Source organism: Herpailurus yagouaroundi, unplaced genomic scaffold, assembly GCF_014898765.1.
Source record: "Herpailurus yagouaroundi ecotype Mexico unplaced genomic scaffold, PumYag 190, whole genome shotgun sequence".
Classification (NCBI taxonomy): domain Eukaryota; kingdom Metazoa; phylum Chordata; class Mammalia; order Carnivora; family Felidae; genus Herpailurus; species Herpailurus yagouaroundi.
In genome coordinates this window covers 7,371,451-7,389,886 of record NW_024412421.1, presented here as the reverse complement: position 1 = coordinate 7,389,886, position 18,436 = coordinate 7,371,451, and the positions used below count along the sequence as shown (strand labels likewise).

At 38.5% G+C, this 18,436-nt stretch overlaps 1 protein-coding gene across 4 annotated transcripts in view; it reads left to right on the top strand.

Moving 5' to 3' along the window:
• RPGRIP1L (RPGRIP1 like) overlaps positions 1-18,436 on the top strand; it is a 93,165-nt gene that overhangs the window by 34,233 nt on the left and 40,496 nt on the right. For 3 of the 4 annotated variants that reach the window (XM_040498030.1, XM_040498027.1, XM_040498028.1), the window contains exons 11-17: positions 3,019-3,030; positions 3,364-3,470; positions 3,778-3,828; positions 4,511-4,690; positions 5,230-5,347; positions 9,924-10,376; positions 13,983-14,134. In XM_040498030.1, the coding sequence (XP_040353964.1) occupies positions 3,019-3,030; positions 3,364-3,470; positions 3,778-3,828; positions 4,511-4,690; positions 5,230-5,347; positions 9,924-10,376; positions 13,983-14,134 (1,073 nt within the window). The remainder of the gene's footprint in view (positions 1-3,018; positions 3,031-3,363; positions 3,471-3,777; positions 3,829-4,510; positions 4,691-5,229; positions 5,348-9,923; positions 10,377-13,982; positions 14,135-18,436) is intronic. The other variant, XM_040498029.1, reaches the window with a different exon arrangement.

The window sequence follows — 18,436 nt, the reverse complement described above, 5'->3', positions numbered from 1 at the left end:
CTTTTAAATTATTAAAATTACAGTTGCAAAGTTATTTTAATCCACCGAATCCATTCTTATTTTTTTCACTAGCTTTTGTGTCTTCTTGGATTTTTTGAAAGATTAAAAATAATTCACGTATACCATTAAAAAATCCAGTGAACAAAAAAATTTCTAGAAGTCACTCACTCCCACACCCCACAAGATAATCACTATTAATATGTTTATGTTTGTCCTTCCAGAGTTGTTTGTATGTGCACAGGTACAGTTTTTATAATGTGCTTTTTATCTTTACTATGTTATGAAACCGTTCCTTGAGTATAAGTATAAACCCACATCATCATCACTTATAATGTCTGTCCTGGTTTTCCATGTGAGGATGTACAAAAAATTGCTTAACAATCTTCTACTGATGAATTTTTAAAGAGTTTCAGTTTTGTTAAGTATCATAAACATCTCTCTACACAAATCTTTACACATTTATTCAGTTGTTTTCTTAAGAAGAATTGCTAGTACTGAATCTTTATTTTTAAGCCAACTGTTATTTTAGTTATTTTGCTTGAATACCCGAAGTTTATAAGTCTAATGACTGAAGTTTGGGATCGTTTGGTGAATATGTTACAATGGATTATAAGAAAAATATTACAGCCTTGAACCATTTTTTTTCTGGGAAGTACTAAACAAACAAAAAAAATTGAAAATCTCTTTATAAGGAAATCTTTCAATATGTAGAAAGTTCCTTTTTGTCTTACAGATTTTGAAATTGTTTCATTCCACTTTGAAGTCTCTTCACACATTTACCTTTTCATTTGTCGAGTGTTCTTTGCCAGAAGATGTTTCCCTGGCTTCTTAGACTCATTCATCTAACTGGCAAATTATTTTTAGAGAATACTCACCTCTTTATTCAAGGTACAAATTAGTTTCAGATTGTGTGAATATGTGGGGGAAGAATATGTAAATGCAGTTTGCATTTGGTTAATGCTTAAATTAACTGCATGTGTTTAAGGGCCCTGCTTTTGAAAGTTCCTTTCTATCTTTAGCTGAAATGCATAATTCAGCATAATGCATATGGTTATATTGATCACAGCTGAAGATATTAGCACAAAGGAGCTCTGAAAATTGTTTAGTTGGATTGTTCTCCGCACTCTGCTTATTAATGGTGTGCTTGAAGAACATAATTTTAAAAGAGTGAAATGTTATCCCATTTGAATAAAATGCTGTTTAGCTTAACCTGCTTTTTGTCAAATCATAAGGTAAGGAGGTTATTTTTCATCTTGTACAGGATGCTTTGATTTTCTTATTACAATCCATCAAGGCTATCTCTTGTTTGAACTACAGCATCTCCTGGCTTCTTAAAGACCCAGGAGTTGTATCCCCAATAAACAGTTTGAGAAAGGAAAAATACCGTGGATAATTCTACATAAAATCTAGTAGAGAGAAAGTTACTCATATTCAGTAATGTCTTCCCCCACTAATAAGCTGTTTTCCCACTACTAACACCCTAGTTTTAAAAAAATCTCCATGAAACGGGGACATTGTTGACACAGAAATCAGCAAAGGAAGAAACATTTGAATAAGTTCATGTATACCTACTAGCATTTCATTCTCAGAACCCTGCTCTGAATATTGAAAGAAGAGAGAAACAAGAGCATGAAAATAGTAATCAGAAAACGCTCTATCTGGGGGAAGGGGCAATAGTCCTGTCCTTTACACGTTACCTCGTCATCAGAACCCCTAACCCGTTTGCAGGCCAAGAAGGAAACTACCTTTAGTTTTATATTTTTCTTACTATTTTTACCTTTTTTCTGTTACCTAACCATTTCTATCTAGATTTTTTAACCTAATCAACAGAAAATAAAGTGTTCTGCATTCTTACCGTACTCTGTAACTGAACAAGTTGTTTATCTCCTCTAACAATTCATATTTACTATTAATCCTAATTTTGAGTTGAAAGACAAATAGTTGACCTTTACCTTCAAAATTTCCAAGTACTGTTCACACTTGTGAACTCTTATTTAGGTCACTAAATATTAGCAAAAGGATAACCTTTTAACTTTTCATCGATAAGATAAAAACGTTTATATATTTGATATTAAAATGTCTCTGCATACTCTAGAGTCACTTTTTTTTTTTTTTACACTTTAGTTTTCCAGGAAATATGTGACATTAAAGATATCCAAATTTAGTCCATTTCTTCTTAATTATGTAATTTACTATTTTTACTTACATGTAGTATATATATCCCAAGTTAAATCTTGGGAACACAAAAGCATTATAAAAGTCAGAAATGTATTTTTGTATAACATGCATTCAGCGTGCAAATGTATTATGCAAAGAATTCTTGGCAAATGTGTTGACTTGCTTTTTTTAAGAAAAGGAAACAAAAATGTACAACTTGAAGACTTTTGGTAAACACAAATCTTTGAAACTAGGATGAAATTAGTGGAGACACTTTGGATGACATGGTTTAGAGTTAGTGAACGGGGAGCCAAAAAGGAGGACACCTGACCCCGACAATGAACTCTGTTGAAGAGTACGCTTAAGAACATGAGACCAAAGAATAGATTTGTTAGCTTGCTTTTTTTTTTTTTAAGTTAAGCATATGTTTAATGCAGGGAGTAAAAAATTCGTCTCTTCATGGATTTATTACTATTTTCTGTAGCTCTGCTCTGTGCTCCTGATTGTGGGTCAAGGCAAATGAGAACCTAGGTGAATGTAACCTATCTCTATTCCTTAACGAGAGCTCTGAGTCCGTGTCTTACTAATTAACAGCATGAACTCAATGAATAAAGAACACACATGAATTATTACTGATGCTACCATGCCCTGGCTAAGAATCCATTCCTCCTATCTTAGCAGATTTGTTCAAAGTGTGGTTGATTAGAATTACAGACTTCGTTATTACCAAAGAAATTATGTTGTTTTAATAAAAAGACTTAATGCTAAATTGGAAAAAGAAAACTCAAGGAAGTCAATTAAAACACTAAAAGACAAAAAAAAAAAAAAAAACTTTTTTTTTTTTTTTTGCATGCCTTTCAGGACCCTTAATAAGTAAGTAAAAATCATAGATTTAGAAACATATTTTCTTAGGTATTTTAGATAGAATGTTCCTTTGAAGTCCCAGAGGCCACAATTTCCTTATATTAATACTATGAACTTCAGTCTTCAGTTTTTGATAAGAAACTGGATCATATGGTAGACACATGATCGTGTTCATTTGTTCCTCATTCTCCTGCTGCCTTTGTCTAGGTGCTAGCATAATTTCCTCTCTGACCAGAGCAATGCTAGATCCAGCTTGGTGTGTATCAGGAATTAAATTAATTTTAAATGTGTTCTTACCTCATGCTCTCTTACCTTTCTAATGGCATTGACTTTATTTTTAAGACCAAAATGAGAAACTCATCCAAGAAAATAGAGAACTACAGTTACAGTATCTGGAACAAAAGCAACAACTTGATGAACTTAAAAACCGCATGAAGTTTTACAACCAGGTGAACTATTTTCTTATTTAGGAGATTAACTCCAAATCTGTATCTAAATATTTTATACACAGAGGAAACACTGTACTACAAAGCAAAAGAAGACAAATATATTACTTGGTTTATTAATTCATGGTCATTACGCAGCTTGCATTTCAGAAGCAGATTCTGAATAGTCGGAATGTCTCTTTTACTTAGTTTATTAATTCATGCTATCAGGCAGCTTATGTTCCGTGAGGATAATCTGCATAGTTGGAATGTCTCTTGTACTTTCCATTAATATCTCATTGTGAGCTTTTACTCGCTCTGTCTTTTGCAGGACAGTGATATTAATGCTGATGAATTGAGTGAAGCTCTCCTGCTTATAAAGGTAACTTTCTGAACTTCACCATGAATTTCATGTCTACATATAACTGTTCCAGCATAATGATGACCCTTGTCTGTAACCCTTATACTTGGAGAATAAATTATTCAGGAAAGTGGTCAGGTGACATTTACTTACAGCATATACATATTTCATAATGACATCAAAATTACATTAAAATAGACCTCAAAAACTCTTATTTAAAGCACTTTCTCCAACTGTACAAATATTTCACTTTTACACACCTCACTATAAAACTAATCAACAATTTTGTCCTAAGAGACCTTGGTCCACCCTATTATCTTAAGTAAAATATTGAATTATAAATGTTACCAGAAGATATTTTTTCAGTTCTAGGATATTCTGTCATTTATAAGAAGACACGGGAAAATACATTTCTTTCCCATTAGATCAACACTGTGTAGCATTTAATCAATTGAAGAAATAGAAATAAATGTACATGATTCTTCTTTATGTCATGAAGTAATAAACTGTTTTTTGAATTCTCTGTAATTGTTCCAAATGTCTATCTAAATATATTTTCTGTATCAGGATTGTTTTATTCCTGATGGAAAATGGAAATGTATCTGTTTTCAATTAATGATTTTTCCTTGCCATATCTATATTAATTCACATGATTATATTTTAGAAACTCTTATTTCAGTAAGAAAACATGTTTTTATTTTAGGCTCAAAAGTCACAAAAAAATGGAGACCTTTCCTTTTTAGAGAAAGTAGACAATAAAATTAACAAAGATCTAGAACGCTCCATGAGAGAGCTACAAGCAACTCATGCAGAAACGGTGCAAGAGCTTGAAAAGACACGAAACATGCTAATTATGCAACATAAAATTAATAAAGATTATCAGGTAAGGTGCAACACTAACTCGGGGAAATAGATTTTCCTTAATAATCAACTGATGATTTACTTTTCTAAGCAGTGTTATGTATTATCATCTGTTATAATCTCTTATCATTTATTACCACATGCCTGGAATGTGGCCTCGTAACTAGGTACTTAGAGTCAGTAGTTGAAAAACAAACTGTTTTTTTTAAGTCCCTAGTTTTAGAGACCAAACACCAGCAATGAATTCACCTGTGCTTGTATTAGCACATTCTGCAAATGGGTTATAGTTATCCTGAAGTCCTGCCACAACCACGTGTGATTGTAGCCTGTAACAAACGGGAAAATCACCTCCATGGGAAGGGATCTCGGGTTTTGTTAATTTTACTTCTGATTTATGAACATTGCCAAGCATAATTTTCTAAACTGTGAGCTGTTTCAGAAAACCATGGTTTACAGCTCCTGGTATCTCCAAGATCTAGGAAAATGCTTGTCATAGTCGCTTTAAAAAATGAAAATGGAACTAATCCTAAGTCTTGAGACTTGTTATCTCCTCTTTTTTAGATGGAAGTTGAAGCAGTGACCCAGAAGATGGAAAATTTGCAGCAAGATTATGAACTCAAAGTGGAACAATATGTTCATCTTCTTGATATCAGAGCTGCACGCATTCAGAAACTAGAAGGTACGATGCGCACAATTCTTCGTCTACAGTAACTAGACGAGTAGAGTTTACAACAGTTGAAAATGTCGTCCAAATCTACACTCACGATTTCTCTTTGCTCTATTTTTTTTTTTTTTCCAATTCATAGCTGTAAGGAGAATTTACCAGAAAGGTTGTTTTTATCTGATTCTTTTCCACTCAAGAATTTTTAGTAACTTTCTACTGCTTTTTGGATCCAGTGTTGCAGGCAAGATTTCAAAGTAGTTTATGGAGCACGGCAGAACTAACTTTACCACCTCATTTCGAGTTTCTCTTCTCAGCAAGCTATGCCTCGCAGCCAGACAAGTCTGCTTGCTCTTTGTCAGATTCACCTTTCTCGGTCCTACCACGGGATCTTTGTTCCGCCTAAACCTCCTTTATAGCCAACGTACGCCCTTTTTACCCTGCTTCGAAATCTAACCAAATGCAATGCATGCCTGTGCCAGGAAACTGGCTCTCATCACTCCTAACCATTCATGCCTCTACTTGAAATGCCCTTACAGTGGTTTCCAGACTTAGGCAAGTATGAAAATCATGTGGGAAACTTGTTTCAAATGTAGCTTCCTGGGCCCTATCCCTGGAGATCCAGGGGCCCATGATGCTGCTATATTTAGAAATCCAAGCGACTCAGACGCAGGTGCAAGACCACACTTTGAAAAATACTGCCTCGGTACTTACCATCCTTCCTCTTATGTACTCGGAAAGTATGTTTGGGGACTGTATTATGGAAGTGTTCTTTATTGTTGGAGTTTTGCATGTTCCCTGTGATGGCAGGATACGTTCTTCGATGCCAAGTACTTTGTCTCTCTCTCATGTCCCCTGCCATACAATGTTTAATGTATGGATCTAGGCCAGCAGTAATTCTACACTCTGAAAAATCACTGAGGATCCCAAGGGCCTCTTGCTTCTATGGGTCATACTTACTATACTTCTAGTAAGAATTAAAAGTGAGAAATTTGGAAAATATTTATTTTATGTCATGCTAAAATAACAGTAGTAAATCCGTTACATGTTAACATAAATTACAGTATTTATTTTTAAAAAGCTGTATTTTCCATACCAAAAAAAAATAGTAAGAAAAGTTACACTGTTTTAAATTGTTTTCCTTTTTTTTTTTTAATTGTTTGACATTTTTACAAACTTTTTGGTGTATACCTTAATAGAAAACAGCTGGGTTTTTAAACCTGCTTCTGCATTCAATCTGTTATGATATCACACATCATGTAGAGTTTGGGAAACTCCATCGTACACTTGTGAGAGAATAAGAATGAAAAAGGCAAATGACATGTCAGGATTGTTTTAAAAATAGTTTTGACCTCACAGACCTCCAAAATCCGTTTCAGGGACCCTCAGCATTCCCAGACCACACTTTGAGAACCACTGCTCTAAGCAGAAGGGTTCGATCCGCCTGAACAGGGTTTTCCAGCAGTCAAAGAGCAGTATGTACCTTTTATTTCAAGTAGTACTCAATAAAAATGTGCTTAATAGAATTTTCCTGAATCACACGGAGGTCACGTAGCTTGGGATTTTCATTCCTTTTGGTCTTACTAAAACTTCACCAATATATATTATCAGTCCCCAATATTCACTGATTCATCCCATAAACCTGCTCAAGCTCTTCCTGCATGCTAAGCAAAGTGCTGGTCAGTGAGAAGCCAAATAGGAAATAAAGCTCGGGTCCCACCCTCAGCGAACTCAGAAGATGGAGCAAGTAAATAGAGTATCCCTTCCCGGGAAGAGTGGGAAGCTAGGAAACGCGAAAGATGCGGAGGATACGTTGAGGAGAGATGCCTACTTACACCTGAAGACTCGGGGAAGACTGCCACGCAGTAGGTTTGGAGTCTCCGAAGGCTAGAGAATTCACCACTAAGTAAAAGCAAGAAGGGCCTTCCAGGAAGTAGAGGAGGCAGGTAAAAATGCCCTTAATGTGAAGGGCTGCCATTCATTTGTAAATGAATGGCACCACTCCTGGTTAATAAGGGGAGGAGGATCTCCCGGCAAGGCTGGAGAAAACCAAGTCATCCAGGCCCTGCTTGCCACCCTGAGGAGTTTTGTTTTTGTTTTTAATTTTTTTTTTATGATTTATTTATTTATTTATTTTGAGAGAGAGAGAGAGAGAGGGGAAGCACAAGTCAAGGAGCCGCAGAGAGAGAGGGAGAGAGAGAGAATCCCAAGCCGGCTCTGCACTGTCAGCACAGCGCCTGACACGAGGCTTGAACCCACAAACCGTGAGCTCATGACCTGAGCCGAAGTCGGACCCTTAACCGACTGGGCCACCCAGGTGCCCTTGCCCCCCCTGAAGAATTTTAACCTTAATTACCTACCTAGAAAACCACTAAACAGTGTTTAAGGTAGACAGTAATACACCAGAACTGCATTTGGGAGATTATGCTGTAGTTACTAGGAAGAGTGAGTAAGATCTGAAGTAAGGAAGCACTTTGGGTTCCATCATAATCTGGGTGGTAAACACTGGGAGTGTAAGAAAGGTAGCATTAGTGGACAGAGAATGAACAGGGGCAAATTTGTAACGACTTAGGAAACACTATTGAATACTAGTGATGTGGGGAGAATTAAGAGAAAGGGAAATTAGAATGATCCCGTGGTATCAAGCTTGGGCAACTGGATGGATGCTGACATCAGCGCCTGAGATTCAAAGTACAGAAATAACTGGAAGAGACTACTCTTCGGTGTTAGATGCATGCTATTTTGGATATATCGAGTTTGAAGTGCCAAGGGGATATCTAGACAGAGGGCCCAGCAAGGCATCAGATCTCTGGGTCTGGAATTCAGGAAATAAATCTGAATTAAAAATAGAAAGCTTAGGGTGCCTGGGTGGCTCTGTCGGTCAAGTGTCTGACTTGGCTCAGGTCATGTTCTCGGGGTTCGTGGGTTCGGCCCCACCATGGGGCTCTGTGCTGACAGCTCAGAGCCTGGAGCCTGCTTCGGATTCTGTGTTTCCCTCTTTCTCTGCCCCTCCCCCACTCCTGCTCTGTCTCTCTCTGTCTCTCAAAAATAAATAAACGCTAAAAAAAATTTTTTTTAATAGAAAGAGGAGAGTCTTCAGCATATTTATAGTAGCAGAAGTCATAAAAGGGGGAGATTACCCATGAGAATATGTCATCTAAGGAGAGGATAAAAACAGGACCCCAGCAAATGATGAGAAAAGGAAAGAAACCCTAAAAGAATGACACGAGAGGTAAAAGGAGAAGCCAGGTTGATGATGACATGGAAACCAAGGTAGGACAGAGGTTCAAAAAAGAGAAAGTGATCATCAGTGTCAAGGAAGGATAGAAACCACCTAATACAAGGACCAAAGCCCATTCAATCTAGCAATTAATTCGTTCCTGGTGACCTATTCTGGAGCAGTTTCCTAAGAAAAGTAAGGCAGATACTATTCGCAAGAAGTTGAAGAAGAGTGTCTGTTAGATGTGGAGTTGTAGACTCCAGTATACATTATTCTTTCCAGAAATGTGGATATAACATGGGGATAAAATGTGTATCTAGAAAGAGATACATCTGTGGCTCCTGAGTGGCTCAGCTGGTTGAGCGTCTGACTTTCGATTTCAGCTCAGGTCACAATCTCACAGTTTATGACTCTGAGCCCCACCGTGGGGCCCCAAGCTGACAGTGAGGGGGCCTGCTTGGGATTCTCTCTCTCTCTCTCTCTCTCTCTCTCTCTCTCTGCCCCTCCCCCGCACGTGCTCGCTCTCTCTCTCTCTCTCTCTCTCTCTCTCAAAACAAACTTAAAAAAAAAAAAGATATATCTGTTTAAAAAAACAGCTTTGTAGAAGTATAATTAACATACTTTAAACTGCACGTATTCAAAGCATACAGTTTGGTGAGTTTTGGGCCCATGGATACACTATGAAACCATCACCATAATCAAGACAATAAACATTATCCATCACCCCTAAAAGTAGGAAAGTATGTATTTCAATAAGCTGAAGGGAAGGAGCCAGCAGAAAGAGAAATCGACTTTAAAGGAGAGAAGGTAATAAAGCAGAAGCAGAGGAACAGGAAGAATCCAAATATTTACCTCAGCTGTACTTTCAAAAGCCTTTTCTTCTTTTTTTCTTTTTCCTCTTCCCTGGTACAGGCTATATTCTTTTTTTTTTTTTTTCAACGTTTATTTACTTTTGGGACAGAGAGAGACAGAGCATGAACGGGGGAGGGGCAGAGAGAGAGGGAGACACAGAATCGGAAACAGGCTCCAGGCTCTGAGCCATCAGCCCAGAGCCTGACGTGGGGCTCGAACTCCCGGACCGCGAGATCGTGACCTGGCTGAAGTCGGACGCTTAACTGACTGCGCCACCCAGGCGCCCCAAGTACAGGCTATATTCTAACTTGAGTTGTAATTTTGTTGTTAATAAGCGATGTCAAAACCAAGGACGAATTTTTGTATAATACAGTATTACTCACAGAAAAACAGTGTGGTCACAGAATTTAAGATTGAGACTCTTCACCAAAAGCACTTCGGCTTCCTACCACTTCAAAAGCCAGTTTGTATCTTCATATGTCAATATTTAAAAATATCTAAACTGTGTGTCTTCTCTTGCAGCCCAATTAAAGGATATTGCCTATGGCACCAAGCAGTATAAATTTAAACCAGAAATCATGCCAGATGACTCTGTCGATGAATTTGATGAAACCATTCACTTAGAACGAGGAGAAAACCTATTTGAAATCCATATCAACAAAGTAACCTTTTCTTCTGAAGTTTTACAGGCGTCTGGAGATAAAGAGCCTGTCACTTTCTGTACCTATGCTTTCTATGACTTTGAGCTACAGACCTCTCCCATAGTGCAAGGCCTCCACCCAGAATATAACTTCACTTCTCAGTATCTTGTTCATGTTGACGACTTATTTTTACAATACATTCAGAAGAATACTGTCACTCTTGAGGTCCACCAAGCTTACAGCACAGATTACGAAACACTTGCAGCTTGTCAGCTGAGATTCCATGAAATTCTAGAAAAAAGTGGTCGCATATTTTGCACAGCAAGTTTGGTTGGTAAGTACAATCTTATAAGCTTTGGATGTGTGAGTCACTAATTTGGTGTATAGGTTACTATGATGCTCTACATTAGTATCTTTTCTCGTACGGATTCAAGATCCCTTGAGGCTGTTGGACAGTGTTCTCTAACTGAGCTGCCCAGAATAGACTGGACTATCCTAAATGTCATTGAGGATATCAGTGCGATGGCTATTACTTTTTTAAAAGCTTCTAAGTGCATGTATTTATTTACCATATCGATGCCCTTTTTTGATCAAATGTTGTAGTACATTCATCAAATATTCTGTAAGATCATTTGTTATCACTGTTAGCAGGCATTGGAAATACAGGGGTCGGTGCTAAATAAGACAGAGCCCCTGCCATCGTGTAGCCTACCTTCTAGAGGGGAAGACAGGCCATAAAACAAATATATATCTCATCAGATGGAGAAAAATGAACAGGATAAAGAGAGAGAGAGAAGATGGCGAACTCAGACAAAGACATCCCTGATGGGTGACATTGGTAGAGACCTGAGTGAAGATCCATGACAGGATCCGGGGAAAGAATGTTTCATGCAGTGGAAACACCAAGTACCAAGGTGGAGGGACAAGCATGACATATCGGAGGAGCAGCGAGAAGGCCAGCGGCTAAAGCAGAAAAGCGATTAAAACAATAGAAGGATGACTACGCCAAAATAAGGCCGTCAGAGGAAGGCAAATAGCATATGATTTCACTCCTATGTGGAGTTTAAGAAACAAAACAAATGAGCAAAAGGAAAAGGAGGAGGGGCGAACCAAGAAACTCCTTACTGTAGAGAACAAACTGATGTTTACCAGCAGGGAGGTTGGGGGGGGTGGTGGTTAAATAAGAGATGGTGTGAAGGAAGCACGTCTTGTGATGAGCACCAGGTGTTGTATGGAAGTGTTAAATCACTAAATTCTACACCTGAAACTAATATTACACTGTATGTTAACTGACTGGAATTTAAATAAAAACTTTTTTGAAGATACACTATAAAAAGAAAAACAGAAAACCAAGGGGCACCTGGGTGGCTCAGTCAGTCAAGCATCCGACCCTTGATTTCAGCTCAGGTCACAATCTCACAGTTCAAGCCCCATGACAGTGCGGAGCCTGCTTGGGATTCTCTCTCTCTCTCTCTCTCTCTCTCCCCCCCCCTCCCCCCTTCTCTCCCTGCCCCTCCCTTGCTCTCTCGCTCGTTCTCTCTCTAAATAAGCTTAAATAAAAGAGAAAAACTATGGAAGGACTAGGTCATGCCGTAAAAACTTGTAGGTCTTGTAGGTCATGGTGAAGAACGTGGAGTTTTTATCTCTCGGTGATGAAAGTCATTGGAGAGTTTTGAGGGGGGAAGTGACATGATCACACATAGATTTTATTTTTTTAATGTTTGTTTATTTCTGAGAAAGAGCGAGCAGGGGAGGGGCAGAAAGAGAGGGAGAGAGAATCCCAAGCAGGCTCCATGCTTTCAGGTCAGAGCCCTACGTGGGGCTCAAACCCATGAACCGTGAGATCACAGTTAAGAGTCGGATGCTTAACGGAGCTACCCAGGTGCTCCCACATGTAGGTTTTAGAAAAGCTGCCTTGGGTGCTGTAGGAAGAAGAGTCTGTAGGGGCCAAGAGAGAAAATAGGACCATTATCAGGCTATTGCATTAATCTGTGGAGAGATGATGGTGGCTTGAATTCAGATGGTAATGAGCGAGGCACCTTGGTACAACCTGGCTGAGTTAGTTGAGCTTCAGGTTTTTGATTTCAGCTCAGGTCATGATCCCAGTGTCGTGGGATTGAGCTCCAAGCTGGGCTTGGAGCCTGCCTGAGATTCTCTCTGCCCTCTCCCCCCAACTTGCACACACACTCTCTCTCTCTCTAAAAAGAAGAAGAAGAAGAAGAAGAAGGAGGAGGAGGAGGAGGAGGAGGAGGAGGTGGTAATGAGAACATTGACAAATGATTATTTTCAATGTATATTTAGTTAACTGTTCCTTTAAGACTTGCTTATCAATTGTATGTAAGGTAATGAGAGAAGTGGAGGGCCAAGATTTCTGTCACGAACACCAAGGAGAATTGTGAGGCCATTTATTGAGGTAGGCCTGAGAAAGGAAGGCCTGAGGAAGAAAATCAAGAATTCTGTTTGAACAAGTTAAGACTGACCTGCCTATTGGACAGCCAAGTGGAAATGGCATATGGGCTGCACTAACTAGCCCAAAGGTCAGGGATAAAGATATGAAAGGGGGGGTCCATTACCATATTGAATATATTTTAAGCCTTTAGCCTAGGTTATAACACATGGAGAATGAATGTACAGAAAGCAGAGAAAGTGGCCAAGGACGGAGCCTTGGAAAACCACAGAATTTAGAGTTCAGGAGGAAGAAGAAACACCAGCAGAGGAAAGTAAAGAGTAGCCAGTCACTTAGGAGGCAAACCAAGAGTATACAGTATCCTAGAGGCCAAGTAAAGAAACCATTTCAGAATGATAAGAGGGTGACTTAGCTTCCGGGGAAGGATTTTATTTTATTGATTGATCACAGGGGTAACATAAATATCAAAGTCAAAAAATAAAAAAGTGAAAATTTTTGCCATAAAATCTCTCTCGCACTCCTGTCCCTCAGCTACCCTAGGCCCCCTCACCAAAGGCTACAAATTTTCACAAAGAAATTTTAAGCATATACAAGCAAATATGAGTATCCATAAATATTCTTGTTTTAGGACTTTTTTGTTTAATGATAGCAGATTTGAATGAAGTATTATATGTTGATGAGAATGATCCATTAGCGAGAAAGAAACCAATGAAGAGAATGGGGAAATAATGTTAATAATATGGTATGTTTAGGAAAGTTTACATATAGAATATCCTCTGTTCACCAAATATTGAGTACCCATTATGTACTAGTCCCTCTGGTAGGAATGTATCAATGGAAACCACAGCCCTGGCCCTCAAGAAACTTAAGAGTGCAGGTAGAGAAATAGGCTGGTGAATGGACAGTTATGTGAAAAGAGTCAATGTTCTAATGAGAGGATATCCTTCTTCTCTGGGAAGGAGTTCTTAAGTCCCCCAGGAGCTATAGGGGAAATCTTCACAGAGGAAGAGTGATGAAGAGCTGCCTGAGTCAAAAGGAGCACTGAGGGTGTATGGGGGCAAACATCATGCGAGCATGGCTTGCATATATTTGGCACAGCTGTGGCATTTATCCCTGTACTGGTAGCACAGTAGAGAAGTGGAGAGGTGCCCAAGATCTCTTGGAAGTTGAATCACAATGTGGAGTATCACATTTATAATTGTGGGCTTTCATATTTTATCTGTCAGTCTACATTGAGTGCAACTTATTAAAAACAAGCTACTGTAGCATCAGAAAGAATCTGTGGAGTATTTAAGACAGTGTTTAGTTTTTTCTGTATATTTTAGAAGGATTGAAACAGTATAAATTGGAATATCTCAAGCATAATTTGACATAGTTCTTTAATAATACTTAACATACAATGAAACTCATGCTTGCAGAAGTAACTTTATTTTCTTCAGCTCTGTTCTTTGCCAATCACACATCATTCGTGCAAGTCATATATTATTTTACTCAGTATAAAATTTTAACAGTGAGTTATGCATTGGTTTGTAGGAACTAAAGGAGACATCCCAAATTTTGGCATAGTGGAATACTGGTTCAGATTACGAATTCCCATGGATCAAGCAATTCGACTTTATCGAGAACGAGCAAAAGCTTTGGGATATATAACATCAAATTATAAGGGGCCAGAGCAAATGCATTGGGTGAGCTGGTTGGACTTTAAGACATTTTTATGACACAGAAATTTTATAATATGTCTTTATATGTCATGCTTTAAACCAAAATCATTTTCTTTCATAGCCATCAAGTGACTCTTTTTAACTTTTTATTTTGAAATAATTATAGACTTACAGGAAGTAGCAAAAACAGTACAGAGAAGTTCTATGTACCCTTCATCCAGCTTCTCCCAGTTGTAACATCTTAAATAACTACAGTACACTCTCAAAACCAGGAAATTGACATTGGTATAATACCATTAACTAGGCTACAGACCTTATTCAGATTTTTCAGTTTTTATATGCACTCGTGTGTGTGTGTGTGTGTGTGTGTGTGTGTGTGTGTGTAGTATTAGTTCTGTGCAGGTTTATCATGTGTATATATTCATGTAACTGCCACCACAACCAAGGTACAGAATTTTCTAATACCACAAAAGAACTCCCTTGTGCTACCCAGGGCACTTTTGAAAAATAGAATTGCAGTTCTGTGAATTGGAAGTTTAAATGCAATTCCTCAGAGCAGCATTTCCCAAACTATGTTTTATGGAGCCTTACTGGCCATACTTCCAAAAGAACGCCATGATCCAATGAATGCAGAAAACACTAAAGTAGGCAAAGTTAAATAGAGTCCTTGACTTCTCATGTATAATAAGAATCCCAAGAGGAAAGCATAAAGTATGCACTTGGGTTGAGTAACAAAGGAATAAAATATAGTTGAAACATTTTGGAATGTCTGCTCAAGTCATAGTTATCTTTTTTCATTTGGACTGCCGTCACTCCCAACCCATGGGGTTGAGCCTCCAGGGGCCAGATTTACGTTTAGTGATCCTGTTCTCTCCTACTATCCACCCGACTATTACTAATGATTCAGGGATATCCACCTGACCCCAGTTGAGCCAATCAGATTCTGCCTTTTTTTTTTTTTCAGGAATAGAATGTAGTAATTCATCACTTACATATAACACCCAGTGCTCATCCCAACAAGTGTGTTCCTCAATGCCCCTTTAGCCCTTCCCTCCACCTAACACCCCACTAGCAACCCTCAGGTCTCTGTACTCAAGAGTGTCTTATGGTTTGTCTCCCTCTGTTTTTATATCATTTTCACTTCTTTTCCCTTACGCTCATCTGTTTTAAATATTAAATTCCTCATATGAATGAAATCACATGATATTTGTCTTTCTCTGATTTATTTCGCTTGGCATAATACATTCTAGTTCCATCCATGTTGCAAATGACAAGATTTCATTCTTTTTGATGGCCGAGTATTATTCCATTGTGGGTGTGTGTGGGTGTGTGTGGGTGTGTGTGTGTGTGTACACACACCACATCTTCTTTATCCATTCATCTGTTGATGGATATTTGGGCTGTTTCCGTACTTTAGCTATTGTCAGTAGTGCTGCTATAAACGTTGGGGGGGCATATGCCCCTCCAAACCAGCACTCCTGTATTCTCCACATCCTTGCCAACATTTGTTGTTGCCTGAGTTAATTTTAGCCATTCTGACAGGTGTGAGGTGGTATCTCATTGGGAGTTTGATTTGTTTTTCCCTGATGATGAGTGATGTTGAGCATTTGACATATGTCTGTTAACCATCTGGATGTCTTCTTTGGAAAAGTGTCTATTCGTGTCTTTTGCCCATTTCTTCACTGGATTATTTGTTTTTTGGCTGTTGAATTTGAGAAGTTCCTTATTGATTTTAGATTCTAACCCTTTATCTGATATGTCATTTGCAAATGTCTTTTCCCATCCCGTCGGTTGCCTTTTAGTTTTGTTGATTGTTTCCTTTGCTGGGCAGAAGCTTTTTATCTTGATGTGGTCCCAACAGTTCATTTCTGCTTTTGTTCCCCTTGCCTCTGGGGACATGTCAAGTAAGAAGTTGCTGCAGCTTAGGTCAAAGAGGTCGTTGCCTGTTTTCTCCTCTAGGATTTTGATGGCTTCCTGTCTTACATTTAGGTCACTCATCCATTTTGAGTTTCTTTTTTGTGTATGGTGTAAGAAAGTCTTCCAGGTTCATTCTTCTGCATGTTGCTGTCCAGTCTTCCCAACACCATTTGCTGAAGAGACTGTCCTTTTTCCATTGGATATTCTTTCCTGCTTTGTGAAAGATTAGTTGGCCATACATTTGTGGGTCCATTTCTGGGTTCTCTGTTCTGTTCTATTGATCTGTGTGTCTGTGTTTGTGCCCGTACCATACTGTCTTGATGATTATAGCTTTGTAATAGAGCCTGAAGTCCGGAATTGTGATGCCTCCAGCTTTGGTTTTCCTTTTCAGGATTGCTTTGGCCATTTGGGGTCTTTTTTGGTTCCATACCAATTTTAGAATTGTTAGTTCTAGCTCTGTGAAGAATGCTGGTGTTGTTTTGATAGGGGTTGCATTGAATGTGTAAATTGCTTTGGGTAGTATCAACATTTTAACAATATTTGTTCTTCTAATCTATGAGCGTGGATTATTTTTCCATTTTTTTGTGTCTCCTTCAGTTTTTTTCATAAGCTTTCTATACTTTTCAGTGTATAGATTTGTCACCTCTTTGGTTAGGTTTATTCCTAGGTATTTTATCAGATTCCTTTCAAGAGAAAGCAAGACTCTCCATGCTTGGAACATGCTTGAGAGCCATAGGGCAGCCATCTTCTTGCTGTTAAGCAGCAAAGGAAAGAAAATGGGACTGGAGAAAGAGAATAATGAGCAAACACACAGAGAAAAATGAAGACTAGATTGAGAGGAAATTCTGATGGTTTTCCAGTCCTATTACCTTCCTAAGGCCCACCCACATCTCTGCTCTATAGTTCGATGAAATAACCATATGGGCTTACATTAAAGTCTCTTTTGTTGTATTTGCTAGACAGAATTTGTTTCTATAATTTTCAGTTAAAGAACTATGACTAATATGACAGATTCCCAAACTTAAGAAAGAATGGCACCTGTTTCCCAGAGATCATCTTTCTGGACTAGTATTCTTCAGAACATACTTTAGAAAGTGCTGTAATAGAAAAAGAAATTAAAAATAGAGAGACCAGGTTATTTATTTAGTTTTGTAGTTTGTTTTTATACTTCCATTTTCTGGCTTGGGTGAGTCATTTGTTGGAATTCCAACTTTTGTGGGTAGATTTGGAGTGAGAAGCAGAAGGGATACTTTTTTAAAAAATTTTTTAACGTTTATTTATTATTGAGAGACAGACAGAGCATGAGTATGGGGGAGGGGGGGCGGGCAGAGAGAGGAGGAAACACAGAATCTGAAACAGGCTCCAGGCTCTGAGCTGTCAGCATAGAGCCTGATGTGGGGCTTGAACCCACAAACCGCGAGATCATGACCTGAGCCGAAGTCAGACACTTAACCGACTGAGCCACCCAGGTACCCCAAGAAGGGATACTTTTTAAATCAATCCACTCAACATTCTATAGTTGAATACAAGCCAGCCCTGGGAAAGCAGTATTGTGATTCCCTTTTCAGGCTTGCCCTCTCCACATCACTGATGTCTCTACCAAGGGCATTATGACTTTGGTTCTATTTCACCTTCTCCAGTTAACTTCTCTGGAGTCAGAGGTTCCAGATGCTCAATGCAGATTCAAAAATGCTATGAAAGAGGGGCCTCTTTGTGGAAAGTAGAGAAATTTCCAACACTAAACTGAGCAAGGCCCTGGAACACTAATGTTTCTTTGTCCCAGGTCATCAGCTATGGTGGACTTAACAATTGATTAGTGTATTTGTTTGCTAAAATACTTATGCACAGGCTCCCTGAACTATAGTTCCAAAAGGGGCCATAGAGTAACTTCTAGCTCTGCCTAATAATTCTTCTCACTCATCTGTCTTCTAGAATGTCCTCCCAGTTCTAGCTTTTTCTGCCCTCTAAGATTTATCTCTCACCCTGTTCTCTTGTTGTTATAGCAGTTGAACCTCACTATACTTGCTGTCTTGGGCTAATATATCTGCTTCCCCAAACACCATTGGTTGAGGATGAGGGCCAATCCAAATGTAATGAAATCATCTCTCTAGGTGGGCTCCATCAGGTTCACGGGATTCTTACTTAAGAGTGGGATATGATCTGAATAGCTGGAATGGTTGAAGAATTAGCTCTTAATAGTGAACTAGAGGACATTTGCCATTGGACCCATCTGTTAACTTTACTCATTAGTCATTAAATAGAATTAAAGAATATCAGGTGGTTTTTTTTATTTTTTATTTTAACAGCAGTCTCTCCATGTATACCCAGTCTTCTATGTTTATTGCTAATCACTTAAGATCACCTGTTCACACATGTTCTAGGGAGTATTAGTTTTGAGAAATTCACTGT